Here is a 21,749-nt window from a genome sequence, read left to right on the forward strand (position 1 = left end):
GTGGCCATTGGACTGCCGCTCACAGTGGCTCACAGCAGCTCACGAAAGCTCACGGCCGCTGCTGGCCAGCCTCACTGCTGGCCAGTCCCACTGCAGCCTATGCCGTCCCCGGTGACTCGGGGCAGTCCAGCTCCAGGTTGAGCTGTTGTTCACCATCTTAGCTATAGAGCGCGCAGTGTCACTGGCCCTAATGTGGGATCTGAACCGGGGCCCTGCTGCTCATAGCTGGTGTCCCAAGCCAAGTCCTAACCAATGAGCCACTCCGCCGGCCCTCTTACAACCTTTAAATAGGAAAGTAGCAAGATAGTTCATGTTGGATAAGGAAGTATCTTGCTAAAACCTTTGGGGGTTCCTGTGATGTCTATTTTAGGGTTACTCTAAAGCCCCAAATTTGCAACACATTTGCTGCACCTGCCAAGGAGTGTCGTCTGTTGAATAGGTTTAATTTTTTCATCATTTCATTCTTTCTTTCCCTTGCAGTAATAGAACTGCTCCTAGAATGGAGCGTTTCATTACATAAAAACTAAACCTTTTTTTAGTTTCTTTAATGGATTAAAACATGGAAGTATAACCATATTAAAACACCACCTTTCAAAACTTTCCTGTATGGGGCCGGCCGAGTGGCTCAGCTGGTTAAGAGCTCGCTTAGGAGCACCAGTTCTGAGCAGCAGGGCTGCGGTTCGGATCCCATATTGAGGGCCAGTGACGCTCGCCCTCTACAGCTAAGATGGTGAACAACAGCTTGACCTGGAGCTGGGCTGCTGTGAGTCACCGGCAATGGCGTAGGCAGCGGGGCTGCAGTGGGCTGCCGTGAGCTACATGAATAGCTGGCAGCCAGTGTGAGCTGCCGGGAGCCGCTGTGAGCGGCCGACCAATGACCGGCGACCGACTGCCTCACCCGGGAAAAGCGCAATGATAATACCAACATGGGCCAGTGAAGCGATGTCCTCCACAACTAGACTAAAGAACAAAACAGCAATTTGTCTACCTGTCTGTTCCCCTTCCCTCAATTCCCCAATAAAAATCTTCAAAAAAAAAAAAAAAGTACCTGTATAATGCAGAGGTATGTACAGGATTGTTTTGGTGATTATTTTTCCACGTACACTATTAAATTAAAATTCAGGTTTTTACACACATTTGATTTTTTTACCCAATAATGAATTTCAAGTTTATCCTGATAGATCTACTACAAGGACTACTAGCCTACAAAGGATCTACTACAAATTGATAAAGGACTGTTATACTCAACATTTGGAGCCATTTTAAGTTAAATGGTAGAAAAAGATAGGTACACCAAAGGTCACTTGACTTGAGTAGGCGGAAGATTGTTGGAAGCATCAGTGCAGAGAAGAGGCTGTTAAATTGGCCAAATGACAGTTCTTGGAAACATTGCAGACTACTTCCGAAGCTAAGTGCAAGCCACACAGGTCAGGAGAGACACAGGGGCCAGCGGTCTTAGGATCTGCCGAGTGGTTGTGATCTGTAAGAAGAGCGCTGGTGTATTGGATGGAGGCCACAATGGGGGCACCAAAGACAACTGGAAGAAAGGGAATGAGAGGGGCGGCTGTGGCACAAGTGAGGTGGTGTTTGGTGCGCATTGCTTTCCGGCGTTGGGAGCCAGACGTGAGCTGGTTGAGCACTCTTCAGTGTGGGGCACAGAGGAGGAGCAGGATGAAAGGAAAGGCAGGTGCGGAGAGATAAATGCCTGTCCTGGTTTTATTCTGAGTAATGTATGAGGCCATTGGCCAGGAAGACAGTGACCTGAATATTACAGAAAGAGGTTAGGGTTGCAGAGCATCAGTGGTTCCATGGAAGATCCATGATTTATAAATACTGTTGTTATTTGACAGGAAAGGACAGGTTTGTGGTATAGATTTGAAGATTAGATTGAAAACAGAAAACAGTGTGTGCTTTTTTCTCTCTTGGACATCTCCCCAGGAGTCCAGAGCCAATGACGAATAGGAAGGAAGACAAATAAGGATGAGCTTCCTTCACACAACTGCTTTACTCTGCGGGAGGAACTGAAATGCTTTCCTTTTCTAGAGAGGGAGGGGGGCTAACTCTTGTGCTATCTGGATGACACTATGATTTCGCCTCTACTAATTATAGAAAACTACAGACACCCAGTAGAATCAATAAAATTGTCAAGCATAATACAATTACCTGGATTATGTGTTTCGGTTACTATCTTCTCCAGCTCTTTTTTTTGAGGGCTTTAGTAGAACTGGACCCGGCAATGAGATGAGGATGGAAGAATGGCTTGGCAGTAAACTGAAAGTTCCTGCCAAGAAATAGGAATTTCCACTTGTGTCAGAAAGATGTGAATTAAAGATGAAAGAAAAGTTCAAAAACAAACAAACAACCTGTACAGATGCCCTGAAACTAAAGGTGCAAAGTTTGGGAGCATCTGAGTAGTTACTATACTGTGCTGTGGACTCGAATGTATCCCAAGGGGCTGGCTGGGGTTGATTAGCCTCACCAAAAACCAGAATTTGAGGAGACTCACTGAAGACTTTCCCAAACCAAATCTTGTCCACACCTCCTCTAAGGTCTGTCTGATCTGGACTTCTACATTCAGCAGCTGGAGAAGAGTCCTTTCCTTCCCAGTAGCCTTCTCCCGATTGGACTTTATTATCCACTTGGTCCCCTGCACCAAGCCTGTGGCCCATGCTTTTCTTCTCTGGTAGTTTTGTGTCTAGAAGAATTACAGTTATGAAGGCCATTTTGTTTTTACTCAGAAGGTCAGGTTTTGTGCTGGGACATACGGAGATCTTGACGTGGGTGCCTCTGGGTGAGCCAAATGTGGAGAATGGCTGACCAGACCAGTTTGTATCCTGTGTTGACTGGGCCAGCCCTAAGCCCCCTGCACCCAGTTTTTCATACAAGTTGCAGAAACAGTTTCTTGGGACCCTGGCTTCCTTTTGTCAGGAGATTCCTCGTTTGTTGGGAACAGGAAGTCTCAAAGCTTTCTTCTTGCATGTGCCTTCTCCATCCCTGCTAACAGCAGTACATGCTGGCCTGGTTCGTCGTCCCTTCAAGAACATATCATCTGGGACTCCATCTGGCTCAACAGAGGGCACTTTCCCCTGTACTTTCAAGAAGGTGCACTGAATAGTTTGCTGTGTGGGAAATGGCCTCGGTCACCTTCAACTTCCACGGAGCAAGTGGCACTTTTGACATAAATGTGTACTTGTTTCTTTTGTGACTGTTCTTAAACAAACTCAAACAACTGCAAACATAACAGAAGCTGGATAAGAAGACAGACCTTTAATCACATGCAGCTCAGATTTTATATTTAAAATTTATTATTTATCCCAGTACTTAGCACATTCAGGGAGGAAATGGTCAGGAAACGTTTTCTACCTTTAGTTTTATGAGGAAAACCAAAAATCCTTTCTCTACTGTATAAATTGTCAGTTTTCGAATCATAGGGAACTGGTTTGATCCCCAACTTACTGACGTAAAGCATTGGGATGTTCATTTCTCTAAGACTGTTTCCTTCATCCGTAAAGTGAGGTGATTTAAGTATACACCTCATAGTTGTCTGAAGGTTTGGAACCATCAAGACAAAGTATTGGGTTGTCAGAAAAGTCATGATGCATTTTTGCAATGAAATACATAGAAAAAATACGTCATGACTTTTCCGACAACCCAATACCTGGAAAGTACTGCTGCCTTATTTTTAGAATATATTTCCCAGGTGTGCTTTATCGTTTCACTGATGGGTGTTCTTAGCCTGTCCTGAGATGGGTAAGTCGGGAATGGCACACTTTTTGTGTAAATATTTATAGCTAGTAGATATTTTAGGATTTACGTGGGCCATTTGGTCTCTGTCGCTACTCAGCACTGCTCTGTAGTGTGAAAGCAGCCACAGACATTATAAAAATGAATGAGCCTGGCTGTGTTCCAATAAAACTATATTTATGGACACTGAAATTTGAATTTCATATATTTTTCATATGTCATGAAATATTATTCTTTTGATTTTTTTTTTTTTAGTCATTAAAAATATAAAATCCATTCTTAGCTCACAGGGTCTACAAAAGCAGGCAGTGGGTGTAGGCTGACAACAGTTACCCTAAGAGAATTTGCTTGATCTTTTTTATAGTAAATACTATTTATGGAGAAACATAAAATGGTTTTCTTAGGAAGATTCAAGTGTCCCAAGTCATTGTAGGGAAGCCAAGTGGAGAGCAGATTGATATTTTCAGTGCATATTTCAAGTAGGCATACTTGTCTGGTAAATGCTGAATTATGAGCCTGACCCGAGAAACATCAAAGAAGTGGGTGAAAGAGATGACCAGTTGGAATTATATAGGTCATTAACTTGGATCCTTTTTCTGGTTGTGAAAGAGTGATTTTTCTCTCCTAAGCTGTCTAGCCTGGTTCTTGGTGAAGGTATACACTGATTTGTTCCCTTAGAGGTTTCAGAGCACTTTTCTGCATCACCCCATCTTTTCCTAGGATGTCTATGAGAACCTGCGTGAAGTGGATGGGTGATGCCTCCTCACATTACACAGGGGAAGCAACAGCCCAGAGAAATTCTGTGATTTGCCTAAGGTTCGACCAGTGTAGTTATAGGATCAGGCCTGGAAACTCAGCTCTCCAATTCTGGGCCCAGGCCACTTTGCCGCCCAGCATCCTGCTTTGTGTAATTATCGAAGAGATAATGAGGAGATTAGTGGTGGTACCTGGCATCCATAAATGCCATAGTTTATAAAGATCCTTTTTATATACTATTTCATTTAACCCTCAGAAAATCCTGTCAAGTAAGAGGGCAAGTGTTTTCGTCCCCCTGTTATATGGCTGCTGACGATGTGATACAGCTTACGTTAGCATAGCCCTGGTCACACACCCATTAAGTGCCAGAGGCGAGTCTGGGACCTAGGTTTTCAAACTCCTTTTATTATACCATGCTGCCTTGTTATACGACATGGAGGTGATGTCATTAATACCCAAACATTAAAAAATAAATTGGAAAAGAAATAACATCCTGCTCCGTTCCAGCCCCTGGCAGTGATTTTAACTGGAGGTTTGTGTTATGAGAATTTTTGCTTTCAAAATGCTGCATGTACCTCCTGTAAAAGGTTGAATTAAATGATTTTATTTTAGGTAAGTGGCCCATGTAAGTTTATTATTTATTTATTCTGGTTCTTTTTGCTTCAGCTCTTTTGGCTAAATGCAGCACTGCTGTGTTTTTATTGCTTACCCCATCATTAAAAGAAATTGAAAAGATGCTTGTTAGTTTTAATATTACATGGATGGAAATATATCTGGCACTTTTAGGAGCATTTACAATTCCTAATAGTGCATTATAAGAAGTAGTCTGGTTTTATTCTTGATTAAAAAAAGAAAAAAACTTTCTTAAATTTGCTAAAATTTGATAATCTTTCATTGGGGAGACGGTCTCTGCATAGTGCAGTGCTGGTTTTCTTGGCTCTTTCGCATTCCTTTCCAGCCTGTGGGGGTGGTGGTGGTGGTGGTGTGTGTGCGCCTTTCATCTGTTGGTAAATAATCAGGTTATTTACCTGGAAGTGCAGGTTCTCCCGCTTTCTCTAAAACAGCGGTTCTCAACCTTCCTAATGCCGTGACCCCTTAATACAGTTCCTCATGTTGTGGTGAACCCCAACCATAAAATTATTTTCGTTGCTACTCTATAACTGTAATTTTGCTACTGTTATGAATCGTAGTGTAAATATCTTTTTGTTTTCCGATGGTCTTAGGCAACCCCTGTGAAAAGGTCATTGGACCCCCAAAGGGCTCACGACCCACAGGTTGAGAACCGCTGCTCTAAAACCATAGGCTTCTGTAACTGTGGGACATACGCCCTTTTCAGTAAACAGTTATGGCTGTAACTATTGGAACTATTGTTAAGGTGAACACACATCAAAACTCAGACTGTGACTTGTATCTAAGCCAGAAACAATTCCCCAGGAGATGGTGTTCAGTAGCCTTTGCAAAATGGCTCTTTAGAACCTGCAAGTGCTATGGAAAGACAACAGGTGGCAGAGGGAAGGGTTTGGGAAAGGAGTGGGGAGAAAGATGCTGACAAGAAAATCGTTCAGAGGAGGTGTCATTTGTACTGCAAGGTCCTAAATGTGTCCAAGAACCAAACTTGATCATAACACCAACCAAAGTGTTATAGGAAATTCAGAGAAGTTTCTAAACCGAATTTCCTAACTCTTGATTGAAGTGTACAGTGGAGTTCATTTGATTTCCCTTTGAAGTATCCTTTCCCAATAGTCTTTATAGGAAGAGGGAGAATAATTTTAGCAGTGAAGATAATCTTTATGTACATGGAAAAAAGTGGCAAGCAAATCCAGTGTTCAGTGTGCTTTCTGACACTTCACAGGAGATGCTTTGCAGGGGTCACTAGTGGTTTATAACAGATGACAAAGTCGCGCCTATCTGGCCACCTACCGGAAGTATGACTTGAAGTCGGCTGTTTAAACTTGCTAAGTCTCGAGATATTCACCTGAATAACTGGGGCGATGAAAATAGGTAACTGATATATCAGCCCATGAGCGTTCCACGGGGTGAAAGCACCTGGAGCTTGTCGCACATGCCCTGGCATTTAATTCAGCCAGTGCTCAAAACATGTGAGCAATAGCTATGGTAGTCGTGGGACATTCCGATGTAGTTTCCCCTCTTACACCATAGGAGGTGGTCTGGTGAAAACGGAGTTACCAAGTTTTGTGGGGAGGGAGGTTATGAAGTGCTTGTTTGGAAGACACTTGTGCATAGATACGAAACTGTGAAAATAATCATATGATTTTTAAATAAGCAAGTTTATTGAAATCTCCATAAAGCCCAATATTAATGTAAGGTATTATTAATGTATGTAAAAATTGCCTACCAGGAACTTGTACTTTTAAGTGGTGGAATAAATAATTTAAAATAAAACTTCAGGAGAAATTTGTGGGATAATTTTTCAATTTGTGTTTACTTAATTTAGACTTTACTAGAGAGTTATTGTAAAGGTCATACTTAGGAAAGAATTAAAAAAAAATCAGCTATTTCTGCAATCTAAAATGATTTGCAAATATAGAAACAAAGAAAATTAATCCACAGGAATATTTTCATACTATTTTGGTACATTTCCTTAATTTTTTTTTTAATTAGAAATTCTGTATAGAAATAATTATATATTTCTCTTCTCACCTTCTCTTCCTCCAAAAATTTGGATCCTTAAAAAATTTGGAGGTGTGGGCCGGCCGAGTGGCACGTGTTGGTTAAGAGTTGGCTTGGGATGCCAGCTTTGAGCACAGGGCACTGGTTTGGATCCCACATTAGGGCCAGTGACACTGCGCCCTCTACAGCTAAGATGGTGAACAACAGCTCCACCTGGAGCTGGGCTGCCCTGAGTCACCACCAGTGACTGCCTGCCTTGCAGTGGGGCTGGCCAGCAGCTGGCGTGATCTGCCATGAGCCGCCGTAAGCGGCCGTCCAATTACTGAGGAGCGACTGACTCACCCAGGAAGAGCGCAATGATAATATCAACATGGGCCAGTGAATCCACGTCCTCCACACCTAGACTGAAGAACAAAAGGACAGTAACTTGTCTGTTCCCCTTCTTCAATTCCCCAACGCTGTTCCCCTCCCCTAATTCCCCAATAAAATCTTTTTTTTTTTAAGATTTTTTTTGGGGAATTGGGGGGATGGGAACAGCGCTGGGGAATTGGGGGGAAGGGGAACAGACAAGTTGCTGTCCTTTTGTTCTTCAGTCTAGTTGTGGAGGACGTTGCTTCACTGGCCCAAGTTGGCACCATCATTGTGCTCTTCCCGGGCGAGGCAGATCAGTCACTGGCTGCTGGCTACACACGGTAGCCCATGGCAACCCACTGCAGCAGGGGCTGCAGCCTACGCTGTCGCCGGCGACTCACGGCAGCCCAGCTCCAGGTTGAGCTGTTGTTCAACATCTTAGCTGTAGAGGGCAGTGTCACTGGCCCTCATGTGGGATCTGAACCGGGGTCCTCTGGCGTCCCAAGCCAGCTCTTAACCATTGCGCCACTCGGCCCGCCCCCCCAATAAAATCTTAAAAAAAAAAAAATTGGAAGTGGGGCAGTCTAGTGGGTAAGTGAGGGACTCTGGATTCTAATCCAGGCTCTGCCACTTTCTAGCTGTGTTTTCTTGGACAAGTATGCCTTACTTTTTGTATCTGTATAATGGGGATCACAGCCGTACTTACCTCATAGGATTGGCATGTAGGGCCTTAAAACGGTACCTGGAACTCAGTAAATTGCTTCCCTGTGTTCATTAATACCCTTGAACGCATTGTATTTAATGACAGAATATTTCATCATATTATAAGATAATGGACATTTATTTTGCTGACTTGTTTTCCTTCTTATAAATAATGCTGTGATGAACATCCTTGAATATAAATCAATATCTTTGCAAATTTTTTTTTTTTTAAGAAACATCCTGGGAGTGGAATCATTTGATTCCACCTAGCCAGTTATGGAGATATTTTAACAGTGTGAGAAAGTGACTATCTCCCCTAATACTCTATATTATTTATTGCTTTTAGAATTTTACTTTAATGTTCCTAATTGTTTTCTGGATACAGGCTTTATATTGAAGTGTATGTGTCCCTTTAGGGTGGTAATTGGCCTCTAGTGTGGCCACACCCAGTCTGCTACCGGTTTTTGTACAGCCCGCTGATGGTTCTTTACATTTTTTAGATGTGATGTGAAAATTATATGAAATTCAAACTTTAATGTCCATAAATAAAGGTTTATTGGAACACGGCCCTGCTTATTATGGTTTATATCTTGCCAATAGCTGCTTTCATCGTCCACAGCAGAGCTGGGTGGTTGTGCTTTTGGGCACCAACCAAAATTCTATTTCAAATTTATTTTACATATTTTGTCACTGTGTCCGGGAGGTCTGATAGCCAAATATTGGGTTGTCGGAAAGTCATGACATATTTTTGCAATGAAAAACAGAAAAAATACGTCATGACTTTTCCAACGACCCAATATTTAAGTGTGGGCTGTAGCATCCAACTGCTTTGGCTTCTGGGCTCTGCCCATGAACCAGCCCTGTGACCTGGGTATGAAAGCTCACTTCTCAGTGCCCAAGTTTTCTCATCTGGCAAATGAACATCATGACAATATCTTTCTGATCAAGTGACAGTGAAGAGTAAGGGATATGGTGAAGCCCTTCCTACCTCATAGTAACTGAATCTTAGCTGTCATTAATTGGCACACTGTTGATAGATTTGAGTTGGCAGGCATTTGAAAAAAAGAGATCGGCAGGAAAATGAATGAGATTAAAATCACTTGTATTTTAGAAAGGTAGATGTTTCCTTAATTGCTTTTAGTGGGACTTCCTGGAAAATAAAAATACACCCTTTGGTGTTGGGTCATTAGGTTCTCCTGACTGTGCCCTGGAAAGCTGGAACAAGGCCGGGGGAAAGTTCTAGCTGTGTCCAGGTTCTCAGTCTCACTGCAGGGGATGGTGGGTGGGGTTTCTGCCCTGGCCATTTGGCAGGAGGAGAGGCGAGTAGCTGAAGCACCGAAGTATCTTGTCTTGGCTGTGACCATGAAGATGGGCTTTGGGGAGGGTGAGGTTTTGTGGCCCTTCCTGCTTTCCCCATAGACAGTATCTCAGACATTACCTGAAGTTGCAGACTTTTGTGGCTAAGTAACTAGAAGAAGGCTGCCTAGGCCATTTCATGCCCTACCTGTGGTAAAATTGTGTCGAATCAAAATGTATGGTCAGTTGCGTTTCGTAAGTCAAAGTGGGAGGTGGCTGGAGGGGTCTTCTGTTGTAGAAACCTGACCTGGGAGCACTTGTGCCTGCCCAGAGCTGAGTCAGCAGTGGTGAGCTCTGCTCACCATTCCAGATCTTGTCACGGTGGGGCGGAGCCTCCAGCTCATTTAGGTACAATAATGATACTCTCTTGATATTTAAATGTACTCTCCAGTAGCGTCTGATTTCTGCAATGGAATAAGCATGGTCTTTAAAATTTTGTTAAAAAATATAATCCTGCCAAATACTTGGGCTTCCTCATTATGCAGTCTTCTAAAAACAAAAATCATGCAACATAAACACACCAGATGAAGCTCATTAAGTTCGTGTTCACTATGGCAATTTAAAAAATGGCAGAAAGGTAAGGAAATGGGACTTTGATGTTGGGGCCGGTGCAAACCTGGGAACCACCGTTCGAAAGTGCTGCCAGAAGACACTGTTCCAGAGGTATGCCTGCGTGCCTTCAGGTAGGATAGGAGCAGGCGCTGAGTCCTACCCCTGCACAGGCTGGGGTAGACCAGTCAGGTTCCATCAGAGGATGCAGCGGGTGGCGGCAGCCTGGACACTCTGGCCTTGTGAACAGGCATTTCCTTGTCTCTGTTAAACTGTCAGTTGTGGTTCTCACTGTGGAATCGTAACTGCTCAGGTCTGTATGTGCAAAGTAAGGGAGAGAGTCTCTTCATTCTTTGCTTATAAAAGACTAAAACCGAATTCTCAAAGAAATCTCTAATACCTAAATTTTTATGAGGCTGTTACTCACAGATAGGCATAAGTGCTCTATTAAGCAGAAGGGAAAAATTTGGCCCTCCTGAGAATTTATTGTGCTGCCTTTGATGTCACTAATTAACTTACTCGGTGTAAGCAGTGACTAGTAACTAATAGCCGACTAATAGACGCTTCATGACATTTTAGAATTCTTAATTCGAGGAAGGGTCTTCCCAAGCTCACTTACGATCTCCTCCTCCCTTTTACAGGAGATCCTGCAGGGTCCTGTGTCGTCCTGTCCTTTTTTCTCTTCCCAGGTGTGGGTGGAACTTGGCTAGTGCTTTCTGTCTGGAATTTTGAAGTTGGCTAGTGCAGTTGGGTTTGTGCTTGGTCTTCAGTGCTCCAGCGTGTTAGGTAATGTTTGATCATACAGCTGCTCTTTGCGGTCCAGGGTGAGGGGTGGGAGTGGGCAGACCTCCCATGTGTGGGGGCTCAGAGGCACAGGGAAAGTAACTGGAAGCCCTGTAGGCCACAGGACATGTCTGGTGAGACCTTAGACAAGCTGATAGTGTATCAACTACTGATTTTGCAGATGAGCAAGGCATGGAGCCCTCGCTGTGTCATCTTTTTAAACAGGCAGGAGGCTACTTGCTCTGTATACCAACACAGCTTTCTGCTGCAGTGGGGGGTGGGGGACACAGCCTTTTTAGGTTTTGCATTTTAGTGTATCTAAATTCTTATCTTGCTGTCTCTGCCTAATGTCTATCCCAGGGAACCTGTTTTGAAATTGAATGGAGCTCTGTGAACTGAGTAGTGGTGAGTGAGGTGAGAAATGAGCTGTGGGTGGAGAACTGACCTGCTCTTTGGAGTAAATCATTTCTGGTGAAGAGCCAATGGGATGTTGGTCCGTCTCGAATATAGTATTTTGTTCTTTGGCAAAACAAACTCTAGAAATGTTAAAACAATTAAGATACTCATAGGACTCTGGTGGAGCATGTTTTCTCTTTCTGTGCTTTCACCTTGGGACCTCCTGGTTGATGAAAGGAGGAAGAGAGAGCTACCCTGTAATCTTGGAGTGAGGGTTGCCACTTGAATGTCTCCAAAGCTTCAGGCCCTGCTGCAGCCCTCTCATGTTGCAGGCCCCGCAACGAGGTTTCAAGGTTGCAGACCAAGCGGAATGGTCTTTCCTCATCCATCTCGGCCACTCCTTCTGTCATCAGTCATTGTCACTGGGAGATGTATGTGTAGCTGCACAAGGGCCGTGTCTGACCCCAAGGGCATTGGGAATGTTCTTAGAGAAGGCATTGTTTGCTGGCTCCCTTTGGAAGCCCAGCTCTAGACATTTCTAGGGAGCAGCAGCATCTGTAGGCTAACTGCAGTTTAGATAGACAGAGGCAAGATTCTGCTTCCGAAAACCACAGGAACCTTATGCCCCCTTCCCAGCATAATTCTACGATGTGTGCAAATATCCTTAACCTCTTTCTCATTTCTGATCCCTCTTTGGTCAAAGTCACGGGGAGAATTCTGAAACAGGGAGGTGAGGATTTGGGTTCCATTGGTTTTCTTCAAAGAATATCAAAATGTAAATAACCAAAGAAATAAAAGCTGACAAGATGCAACAAATGCATAATAGAAAAAAAAAAAAAAGAAATAATGCTTTTTCCAAACACAGTGAGGCAATTTCCTGGGAGGAAAGCAGAAAATGATACTCTGTTTCTTGCTCAGAAAAGGATGGTGGGCCCAGGCTTGTGGGAGCACATTTACAGCACACAGAGCCATTGGCTGAGCCTTAGCGTACTACGGGGTGGGGGGCAGCCCTGGGTGTAGTATGTGTCTCTGTGCCTGTGTGGAGAGGATGCACCACGTCACAGAGACCCTGAGGTTGGCTGTCTCGCCATAGATTTGTCATTTGGGCCCCCTAGGTGCTTTCCAGGAGTGGTATGTTGCCAAAACTTAATCAGAAAGCATCAGTTTTGAAAATGTGCATAAAACGTAATTACTTTTTTCTTTTATTGGTGGTAGTGATGGTGGAGGCTAGGAGTGCAGACAACCTCAGGTGTCACCCCCAAGCCTGCCCAGTTTACTGGGTTTCAGTAGGCATGGGTCACGTACCTTGCCTGGGACGGGCTCCTTGTTTCTGATCTGGAAACTGGACCTAACACCTGGCCCTGCTGCAGCCTTGGGTTGTTGTGAGGACATGAGATGATATAAGTGATGAAGTACTCCATGGCAGTAAAGAATTGTTTTTCTTAAAGAGGGGGTGATGTTTGCTGGTGAGGGGTCATGGGTGGTGATCTACACGTTGATGCAGCCTTAGCCCTGTGTTTTAATCTGTTTGAGGAAGACTTTATATCATTCATTGTGGAAATGATGAGGTTCCACAAACTCAGCCTTTCTTAACCACGAAAATACTCTTTTCCTGTTAGAATCCCATTTCGCTAGAAATCTGAGTATCCAGTCTTGCCTCCCCTCAACATTTTGTTGCCTCCTCCCTACCTCCATTCACCCTTCATTTTGGCTCACTGAAATCAGAGTGCCACTTTTCTGGGAAAGCCTGATATTCTGACTTCAGTTTTGTAATTTAATGATGGAGAGTTTCCTTAGTAAACCAAATTTAGAGTCCTAGAATGCTTATCTTATATCCAGACCTTGAACATAAAAGGCATTTTATACTCACAATTGTTCATTTAATGAGCAATTGCAGAGTGCAGGCCGGTTAAGGGATTGAGCTATATGCACTATTATTGCAAGAAGTATTCCGAAATACCAGAAATAGGACGTAAGCTCTGATCAGGGAGACTGTGAGCACAATTACCTTCTTTTCAAATCCTTCTGTGACACTGCGGGAGGAAAAAGGACTTTGAAACTTGAAAGGAAAAAGCTTGCTTTCAACCTCAAAAGCTAGGAGGAAAGGGCTCTGAAATTTGCTCAGAATTCCCAATTCACCATTAGCCTGTTTCTTCCTTTAGCCTCAAGGCATTCTCCGCTTTTTGAAAAGATGTTAAGAAATTCAGTCACAATAGAGAGCCTAGTTTTGAACATGTTTCCCTCGGTCCATTGAGGTCTGGGCTACAGCCTTTGTGTGGGGTGAATTGAGCTGAGCGGCTAGCTGGTTGGAGAGAGGTGAATGAGGAGTCTGCTGTGCAGTCGCAAATTCTGGCAAAGAAAGACGCTCCCCCTTTATTTCACAATATGCATTCCTGTACAACCCTGGTAGTGGCAATATGTGGAGTTGAGCCTGTTCTTAAGTCAATACAGAGTACTTGGTTTATAGCAACTCTTGTTAAGTTTGTCTTGTAATTGAAGCTGCTGTTGACCTTGCTTGGGGACCATTTGTAAAACCGTTTATTTAGCATAAACTGAAATAATAAACCCTCCTTCTCTTGGGCTGATTGTGATACGGTGACATTAGTTTGATTTAATGATTAGCCACCTGACCCTTCTCCTGGAGAGAGCTGCTTGAATGGAGAGAGTTCACTCGGAAGCACTCAGAAAGAATACTAATGAGCTTGTTAAATTTAGCATGGCTCCAACCACTTTTAATTTCTCTAATGGGAGAAGCACTGCCTGGGAGAGGGAGAGGGAGAGGGAGGCAGGGAGACACCGAGAATGTTCCTAGAGTGTCTGCACAGCTAGAGAAAGCCCACCAAGAGAAGTTTGCAGAAAGTAGCTAGCCAGAGGCTGGGGACTGAGTTGTGAGTATTGTCTGTTCTCTTACACTCTGTCTTCTGTGACGAGGGGGAAGAGAGGTGTGATGGCGATAAAACGGGATTGAAGGGAGCAACTTAAAATCGATGCTAATTTTAAAAAAGGTTGACACTTGTACTGTGAGCTCTTAATCAGCTAATTTTGTTAGGGTGACAGGAGGTGTTCCTAGTTAGTGATGCGGTGCAGGGTTTTATTTTTATATTGGAAGGGCTGCCTGAAACTTTTATCTCAAGACTTAGGTGAAAAAGCACTTGTTTCCTGGGTTGCAGCGAGACATTTTGGGGAGTTTGTGAGCACTGCACAGGAGTGTGCGTTCCAGTCCTGCTTCACACAGCAGGGTTACTTTCTTTCAACCTTTGTTGTAAACGGTCTAGGCAGTGTTTGCAATGAAGCAGCTTTTGAGTTCTCAGAGTTTATGGCGCTAAGAGTGTCTGGCCCGGTGCAGGTTGCCTTTGGATGAGTTTGGAAGATCGGGGACAGTTTCTTAAAGTGATGCTTGGGCAGCTCTCCATTTGGGGGCTTGAATTTCTTAACTTCCACTCGAGCATGCATTTCCAGGGGAGGGAGGTATAAAGTTGGGATGATGATGACAGTGTTTGAAATGATTTTTTTTCCTAAAACTTTTTAGTGAACTGCATGTTTCAGTGTAACCCCCAAGTTTGCAGCTGTGTAACTTAGAGAAGCACGAGAAGCATGAACAGCCGCCTTGTGTTTGGCTGTTCAAGTCAATTGGCAGATGCTCCTGGAGCAGTGGGCCGTTTGCTTACATTTTTGCAGCCGACTTCTGTTGTTGCCCTGGTGGACAGTGTGTTTTTGTCAATTTGGCCTGGCGTAGCCTGTCTGCACTGACAAACTTTATTGTACAACTCGGCTCAACTGAACAAGATTAGACAGCTTTCGTCTTTTGGCTTGCTGAAGTGGTTGCTAAATTAATAAGAGCAGGCAGGAATATTGCTTGGAAGGTTTCCCTTCCACTGTGGAGAGCATGCTTTCAAGCCCCGTGGTTGTTTGTATTCTGGAGCGTGTGTACTGTCAAGTTTTCATCTGAATGCCCATCAGAAGCAACCAGTGCGAGAGGTAAACTTCATGAAATGTTTGCTGGAATGGTTTGCAGAGGGAGGGTAGGTAAAAAGGTGGTAGCCTCGACTATTGTAAAAGTCAGTCTGGTGAAAGTTTCCACATTAAAAAAATTCTTGGCTGCCTTTTACTTTTAGTAAGGGAACTAGTTAACTTTTTTATGTAATAAATATTTGAACTTTGCGTATTTCTTTTTATAACTTTAATATTCACACATGTTGGGTTAACTCTCATTAAGAAAATAATTTAATTAAAAAAAATTCAGTACTTGTGGAAAGAAATCATTTAGCTAAAAACACCCCTATTTCTACCTCTCTCCCTCACTGCTGGGTGGGGGCGGCAGGACTCTGGTCAGACCATGCCAATTAATCCGTTATTCCTGAGGTTGGAATCAAATACTTGTCATAAAGGCACGACTTCTGAAAGAAACTCACACGGTTTAGCTATGTGGCTTTAAGAGAAGAAAACTTAATTTCTTCTAGGAAGATTAAGTCAAGGGAATCCTGTTTTAAACCTGGAAGAGATTAGTAGCGTTTGGTTATTAATCTTTCCCATGGAATGCTAATTATAAGTCACAGCCCCTCTCACTAAGGGCTACTTAGCTTTCCAAATGAAGGTCCATTCTACAGAATCTGCACTTCAGTGCTACAAGTTCAGGTTGAAATTTGAAATAAAGGTGTTTATACAGGTGTAATTTAGTGGAAAATATGACTTTGGCCATTTGTAGGTTATAGGGATTTTTATAACATTAAGAGTTTTCGTGTTTTTGACACCCTTTTGCGTTAACATAACTGTAAACCCTTATTCTATAGCCTGCAACTTCACTGCTAATGAAGGATAAGGGTGGACTAGTGCCTGAAAGGACTAGTCAGAAGGGAAAAGAAAAACGTAGGATTTGTTTTTGTAGTTTATTTTCAAATTAGCAAAAGCAAGGCTTGATTGCTTTTGTAAAATCAATGTGTGAAAAATGTGGGATTGCACCAGGTTTTTTTTGTTTTTTGGTTTTTTTTAGTAGTTACTTATAGATTAAATTCATAATTTATTCCATATGAATCCCATGTGTACAAGGTTCGGGGTGAGGGTCTGCACAAAACAATGCTAAAGGAATGTTTCCCAGTAACCCTGTAGTGGCAATTCATGGTGAAGACCAACATATATATCGTGGTTTATACTGCTTTGCAAGTCATTTGCTAGGCTGAGAAAAAATGCATTGCTTATTTCTTCAAGTCCCAGACAAAGGCAGAAAGACTACTGCTCTAGGTAGCAAGGTCATTAGTCAACACAAAACAGTAGTCATTAGTTTGTATTTTCAGGCTTGTCTGTGTTTAGAGCTATACTTCCTTCTTCCTTCTGAATTGGTACAAACAACTATGAAACTGCTAAAGTATACTTTTTCTGTTTTTTAGGGGCTCTCACCCAGACATACCTGTTTTATAGAATACTTTGAAGTTTGTATATTGAGATGTGTTCAAAATCTGTCCACCTAAAATGTACAATATTATTACTTATACCCAAATATAGTTGTTGCGCCCCGCCCCCCCACCCCCCCATCAGGAGTGGGAAACAGTTTTCCAAATTAGGTGTCTGAGCAGTGCCGGAACAATTTTGTTTTCATCAGCACTTATCTGCCAGAGGATGACAGTCTGTTGCTTAAATGCAGAGCTTGTTTGGTGTATGTGTATGATTCTAACAGATGAATTGGTTCACTTGTGTGGGTTCAGATAGCCAGTCTGGTTTAATTTTATGCATTGTTTCTTTGATCTACTGTTATAGAAAGGTCATCCAATCACATTTGCAGAGAACCATAGTGGATGGATGGGAAGTTCCTACAGATTAAAGGGAAAAGAAGTATTAGGGACCTAGAATATCAAATGTATGTAGAATTTCATCAGGCTGTTTCTTACATGTTTGAAGCAATGCCTAGATCCCACCAGAGTATGTGCATATCCCCGCATGGCTGACACCTGCCTCACCCCAGAGCCAGCTTACACTTGAATTTTCAGCCTCATTCTTCTTTCCTCCTAACTCTCTGCTGTGTTCTGTGGGCTGAAGCAGGAAGTGTCTTGTAAGGGGTCCTGGAGGTTTTCATGATTGGCAACTTTGTAACCATTGGGTTTTCTGTCCCATCTCTGACTTTGTTAAATCTCTCAGTGAGCTACAAATCTGACTTAAAAAAACTAAAGCACCAAAACTTCTGCGTCACTTTCTAACAGGTCATCCTCTGAGGGACAGAGGTCCTTTGACCCCAGGATCACCCAGAACCTCTGTGGATATTCAAGCTCCGGTTACCCGAGAGGCCTGGCGTCCTCAGACAGACGAGGGGAAGCTGTGGACACCACAGCCCTAGGCTGGCAAAACGTCCAGCTTTAGTGGGACCTGCGGGGACACTGACATGTCCCTGAGGAAGAGCCTCACTGGCAGATTCAGTCGTAAGCTGGTGATAGCAATTTGCTGACCCCCTCCCTCTCAGTTTAACAGACTCATTTCTGCCTCCCCTTCATCCTTCCATTTGTATTTTGGCCCCTCATTCATAAGCAGTTTTGTCTGAAGGACATCCCATCAAGGTGCATGCGGCTTTCAAAGTTGCCAAGAATGAGAAAACGGCTTATTTTAGGGAGGGAGACTTAAGTGATGACTGTTTTTGAATTGCTCCTTAAAGTTGTCACAGAGCTTTTATGTTTCTTCTGTTTTCAGAGGATGAAAGTCCTGGACAGACCTATCACCGAGAGAGAAGAAACGCAGTCGCCATGCAGCCGCAGAGTGCTCAGGGGCTTGGCAAGATCAGCGAGGAGCCTTCCACATCTAGTGACGAGAGGGCCTCATTGATCAAAAAGGAGATCCATGGGTCCCTACCGCACCTGGCCGAGCCCTCCGTGCCGTACCGCGGGGCCGTGTTCGCCATGGACCCCAGGAATGGCTACATGGAACCTCACTACCGTAAGTGGTCCTGTCCTGTGGTGCGCGGCACGTGCTTCCGAGCCCTGGGAGGCTGTGAGCGCACTTTATGAAATATTTTGCTTGCACTGATTTACACAAATGTTTAACTTAGCGTCCACTTTTCTTGTTACTTCTCCCATGTCTTGTCCCTTCTTCTTTTTAGGGAGAGCAGTTTCTTTAACCTCCCTAAATAACTTCAGGCCTCAGTGGGGCGATGCCCATCTGTGGCGCCCATCTGTGGCTCATCTGCTTGGACCTTTCCTGGGGACAGGAACCAGATACTCTTCACCCAGCTGGACGCTGCAGTGGGAAAATTGGTTGATGGGGGTTGCTGCAGTGGGCTGCTCTAGCTGAAGTCTTTAACAGAAGCAACCCTCATTTTAATGATGTTTTGCTGAATTGTTGAGGAGGAACAAACTTCTTTGAACGAATCAGTGCTAAATTCCCTCCCAGGGAAGATTTCCTACATGCGCTTTCTTCTCTCACTAGCGTGCCAGCAATACTGGGAGCTCCTTTTTGAGCACTGATCAAGTTTAAGAAATCAACTAGGACTCTGAACACAGACATACGATGGTTTTCTCCAAAGGCAGACTATACAGAAAAATACATGTGTTGAGTTTATTTCTGGCCTGTTTCTAGTTAAAAAACATAACTCGATGGTGGACTAATGAAGTTCGTATTGAGGTGCCAAAGCTTGCGGCTCTTGATTACAGATTTATCCCCTTGCCAGGATGCGGACTTGCCATTTAACCTTCCTGGCTCCAATTCCACATGATCCATTGAGCTCCAGAGCGGGGGTTGGCTCTTGTTTCCCTTTTTCCACATCATTCAGAACTTTTAGTGTGTTAAGGCAAAAGGTCATTAGCCAGATGACTGATTAGTGAAGACAGCTGATTAGTGCATATTTTCTTGCTCCAGAAAGTGCCCAGGATAAAAGCTAATTCCACCCCTTCATTAGTTGGCTTGCAGCAGAGGGGGATGGTCCCTCAACAGGGTGCAGATCAAAGAGCCTCGCACAGCCCCAAATCTCGGCAACCCTCCCCTNCCCCACCCCCCACAAGATTATATTGTTGGTAAAGATGGAAGATCCATTATTTTCTTAAGTGGAGAGAGACTTTTTTTTTAAGTGGTCAGAAGCGTGGAGGAAAAGGTTTTATGGATCCTTTAAGTCTTCTCTGTTTTTAAACTTCTCTGTTTGGAAAAGTGCCTTTCAGTCCTATTGCTGCAGTTGTAATTTTTACAGGCACAGAAATGAGGAGGTGTAGTTGTCTGTTCCTTTCCTTCCCTCATTAAAGGTTTATTTTATTTTTCTTTTATTTTAGGAACGAGAGTTTAAAATAGTGTTCGTAGGGTTTTTCTCTGAGTACATTTCTGTTTTCTACGTTGTTTTTTTATTTATGGGTCTCTATTAGATATCATACATGCAGAAAATGTGAGGGAATCGTCTACATACTTTCTACCTCCATTAATTTTCCCTGATAGTATGTTTACTTAAAAAAAAAATCAAGTCTAAATTATTATACATAAACTCCTTGTGTTGTGTTTGGCCTTATGTATGAACAAAACTTTTCCCATTGTATATTTATGTTTTGCTTTCTGTTCCAGAGGCCCACTAATGAGTGAGGTATTTAATTTAATTCAGACAGCTGACAAGTACTGTTTTTTTGGCTGGCGGAAGTAGGCAGAGACCGTCAACTTGCTCCGTGTCATTCAAATTGCAGCTTGCTCTTGGTCCATTCTAACGGTTTGCCCGTTGAATCCTTTCCTGTCACTTGAGGGGCTAGGAGCTCTCTGTACACCTGGGACCCTCGTCACCTCTCGGTGGTCTACATGTGTGACCCAAATCCTGGGCTTCTAGTGGATTAGTGAGCATTGGCTCTAGAGAGCTCTTAGGAGGGCTTGAGACTATTCATTGTCACTGTTTAGAGGACATAGCACCAGTAGGTTGGTTATTCTAAAGCTTTTCCCATGGTATCATTGAAATCACTGTTAAAATTACATGATCACTTACAAGCTGTGTAAGGTGTCTGTAATCAGATGGCATGTGCTATTTGACCCACTATACCAATGTGCTCCCTAAATTGGTCATAAATAGATGGTATTATTATATATGTAAGAGGGATAGGGAGTCCTGGAAGTTACACAGATGACTTAGCACTCGGGGGGATTTGGATTTGAGTTCCAGCTCTGCCACCTACTGGCTGTGTGACCTTGGCCAAGTGTGCTGGCTCCTCTGCGAATCATTCCCTAACTTTTGAAGGAGGGTGATGTGACTGCCTGCCCCGTGGTGTTCTCGTGAGAATTAAGCAAGACCATGTAAGTAAAGTATTTAGTAAAATCTCTGGCTCATGGGGAATGGCTGAGAAATATTAAGGTAGTTGTTCTTCTCTGCCCCCTCCTCTTCCTCTTCCTACTTCCCCCTCTTCCTTTTGTTCCATCATCACCATCATCGCCACCACCATCACCATCACCACCATCATCACCATCACCACCACCATCACCATCACCATCATCACCACCATCACCATATGTGTATGTGATAAGTTCATTCTCCAAGCCAAGTTACTGTTGTTAGTGCTGCAGTTGTGTTTGGTGTAGGGTAGACTGGCTTTTCTGTGCCCGACCCGCTCACCTGCCTCCCTGAGGTCAGCGTCTCCTGTACACAGAGATTAGAGATGGAGTGGTTTATAAACCCTAGGAAAAGGGTAGTGTGGTGTAGTCAGAACTGTGCCCCATGGTCTTCTGAACATAATCCTTTCTCACGGAACCTCAGTGGATTGATTACAATTTTTTCCTATTTTGTAAGTAAAGAAATTTTAAAGCTTTCAAGTGAGTTTGAGAAGTTTTAACATTTTAAATTCTTGGCAGAAAGTGTTTTATGTAACATACAAACTTAATATGTGCCGAAAATGAAAGGTACAATATTTATTCATATTAAATAATTTAAAGATGTCCTGAACTAAGTCTCAGAGAGTCAGACAGGATATGACTTGACTTCTTCTAGAGCCCTATTGGATTATTTAATCTTCTACCAGTATAAAGAGTATTTTTTAGGTACCTTTATAATAAAATCTATGTATCTTATCTGGATTGAATTATCCAGGTAAACCTAATACTGATGTGATGCTGAAATTGACATCTTCTAAGAATTTTTTAGTGTATGAGAAAAAAACCCTCTTAAAAATGAGGGTAAAATTTTGATCACCTTTCTTTACCCTGTCTCAGTTCTGCAGCATTGTCAGTAACACAAGTTCATTGCAGACGTTCAGTACCTCAAGGTTCAGAAACACCTTTTTAGGCCACTGCCTTTTTCTTTGAGTCGTATGCCAACTCCCATCAGGCTGTGGAACTGAAGACTCTTCTAACCCAATGTAGCCGGGTATCTGAGCACGCACAGTAATTCCCTCGTTTCTCTCTGGTTGGAAAATGCAGACTTTCCAAGATGCCTAATTTGTGCTTCTATATATACTAACTTTGTATTTCTAACGTGTGGGCAGGCTTCCTGTAAGACCGGAAAAAGTAAAATCATTTTCTCCCCCCTCAGAAGGACATCTGTAAAACTTTTA

General features: G+C 43.2%; 1 protein-coding gene across 1 annotated transcript in view; it reads left to right on the forward strand.

Annotated features, from left to right (window-relative positions):
- Positions 1-21,749, forward strand: part of GLI3 (GLI family zinc finger 3) — a 287,264-nt gene that overhangs the window by 74,292 nt on the left and 191,223 nt on the right. Inside the window, exon 3 of the mRNA XM_019627118.1 lies at positions 17,941-18,183. Coding sequence (XP_019482663.1) covers positions 17,941-18,183 — 243 coding nt within the window. The remainder of the gene's footprint in view (positions 1-17,940; positions 18,184-21,749) is intronic.

This window comes from Hipposideros armiger, unplaced genomic scaffold, assembly GCF_001890085.2.
Source record: "Hipposideros armiger isolate ML-2016 unplaced genomic scaffold, ASM189008v1 scaffold_710, whole genome shotgun sequence".
Lineage (NCBI taxonomy): Eukaryota > Metazoa > Chordata > Mammalia > Chiroptera > Hipposideridae > Hipposideros > Hipposideros armiger.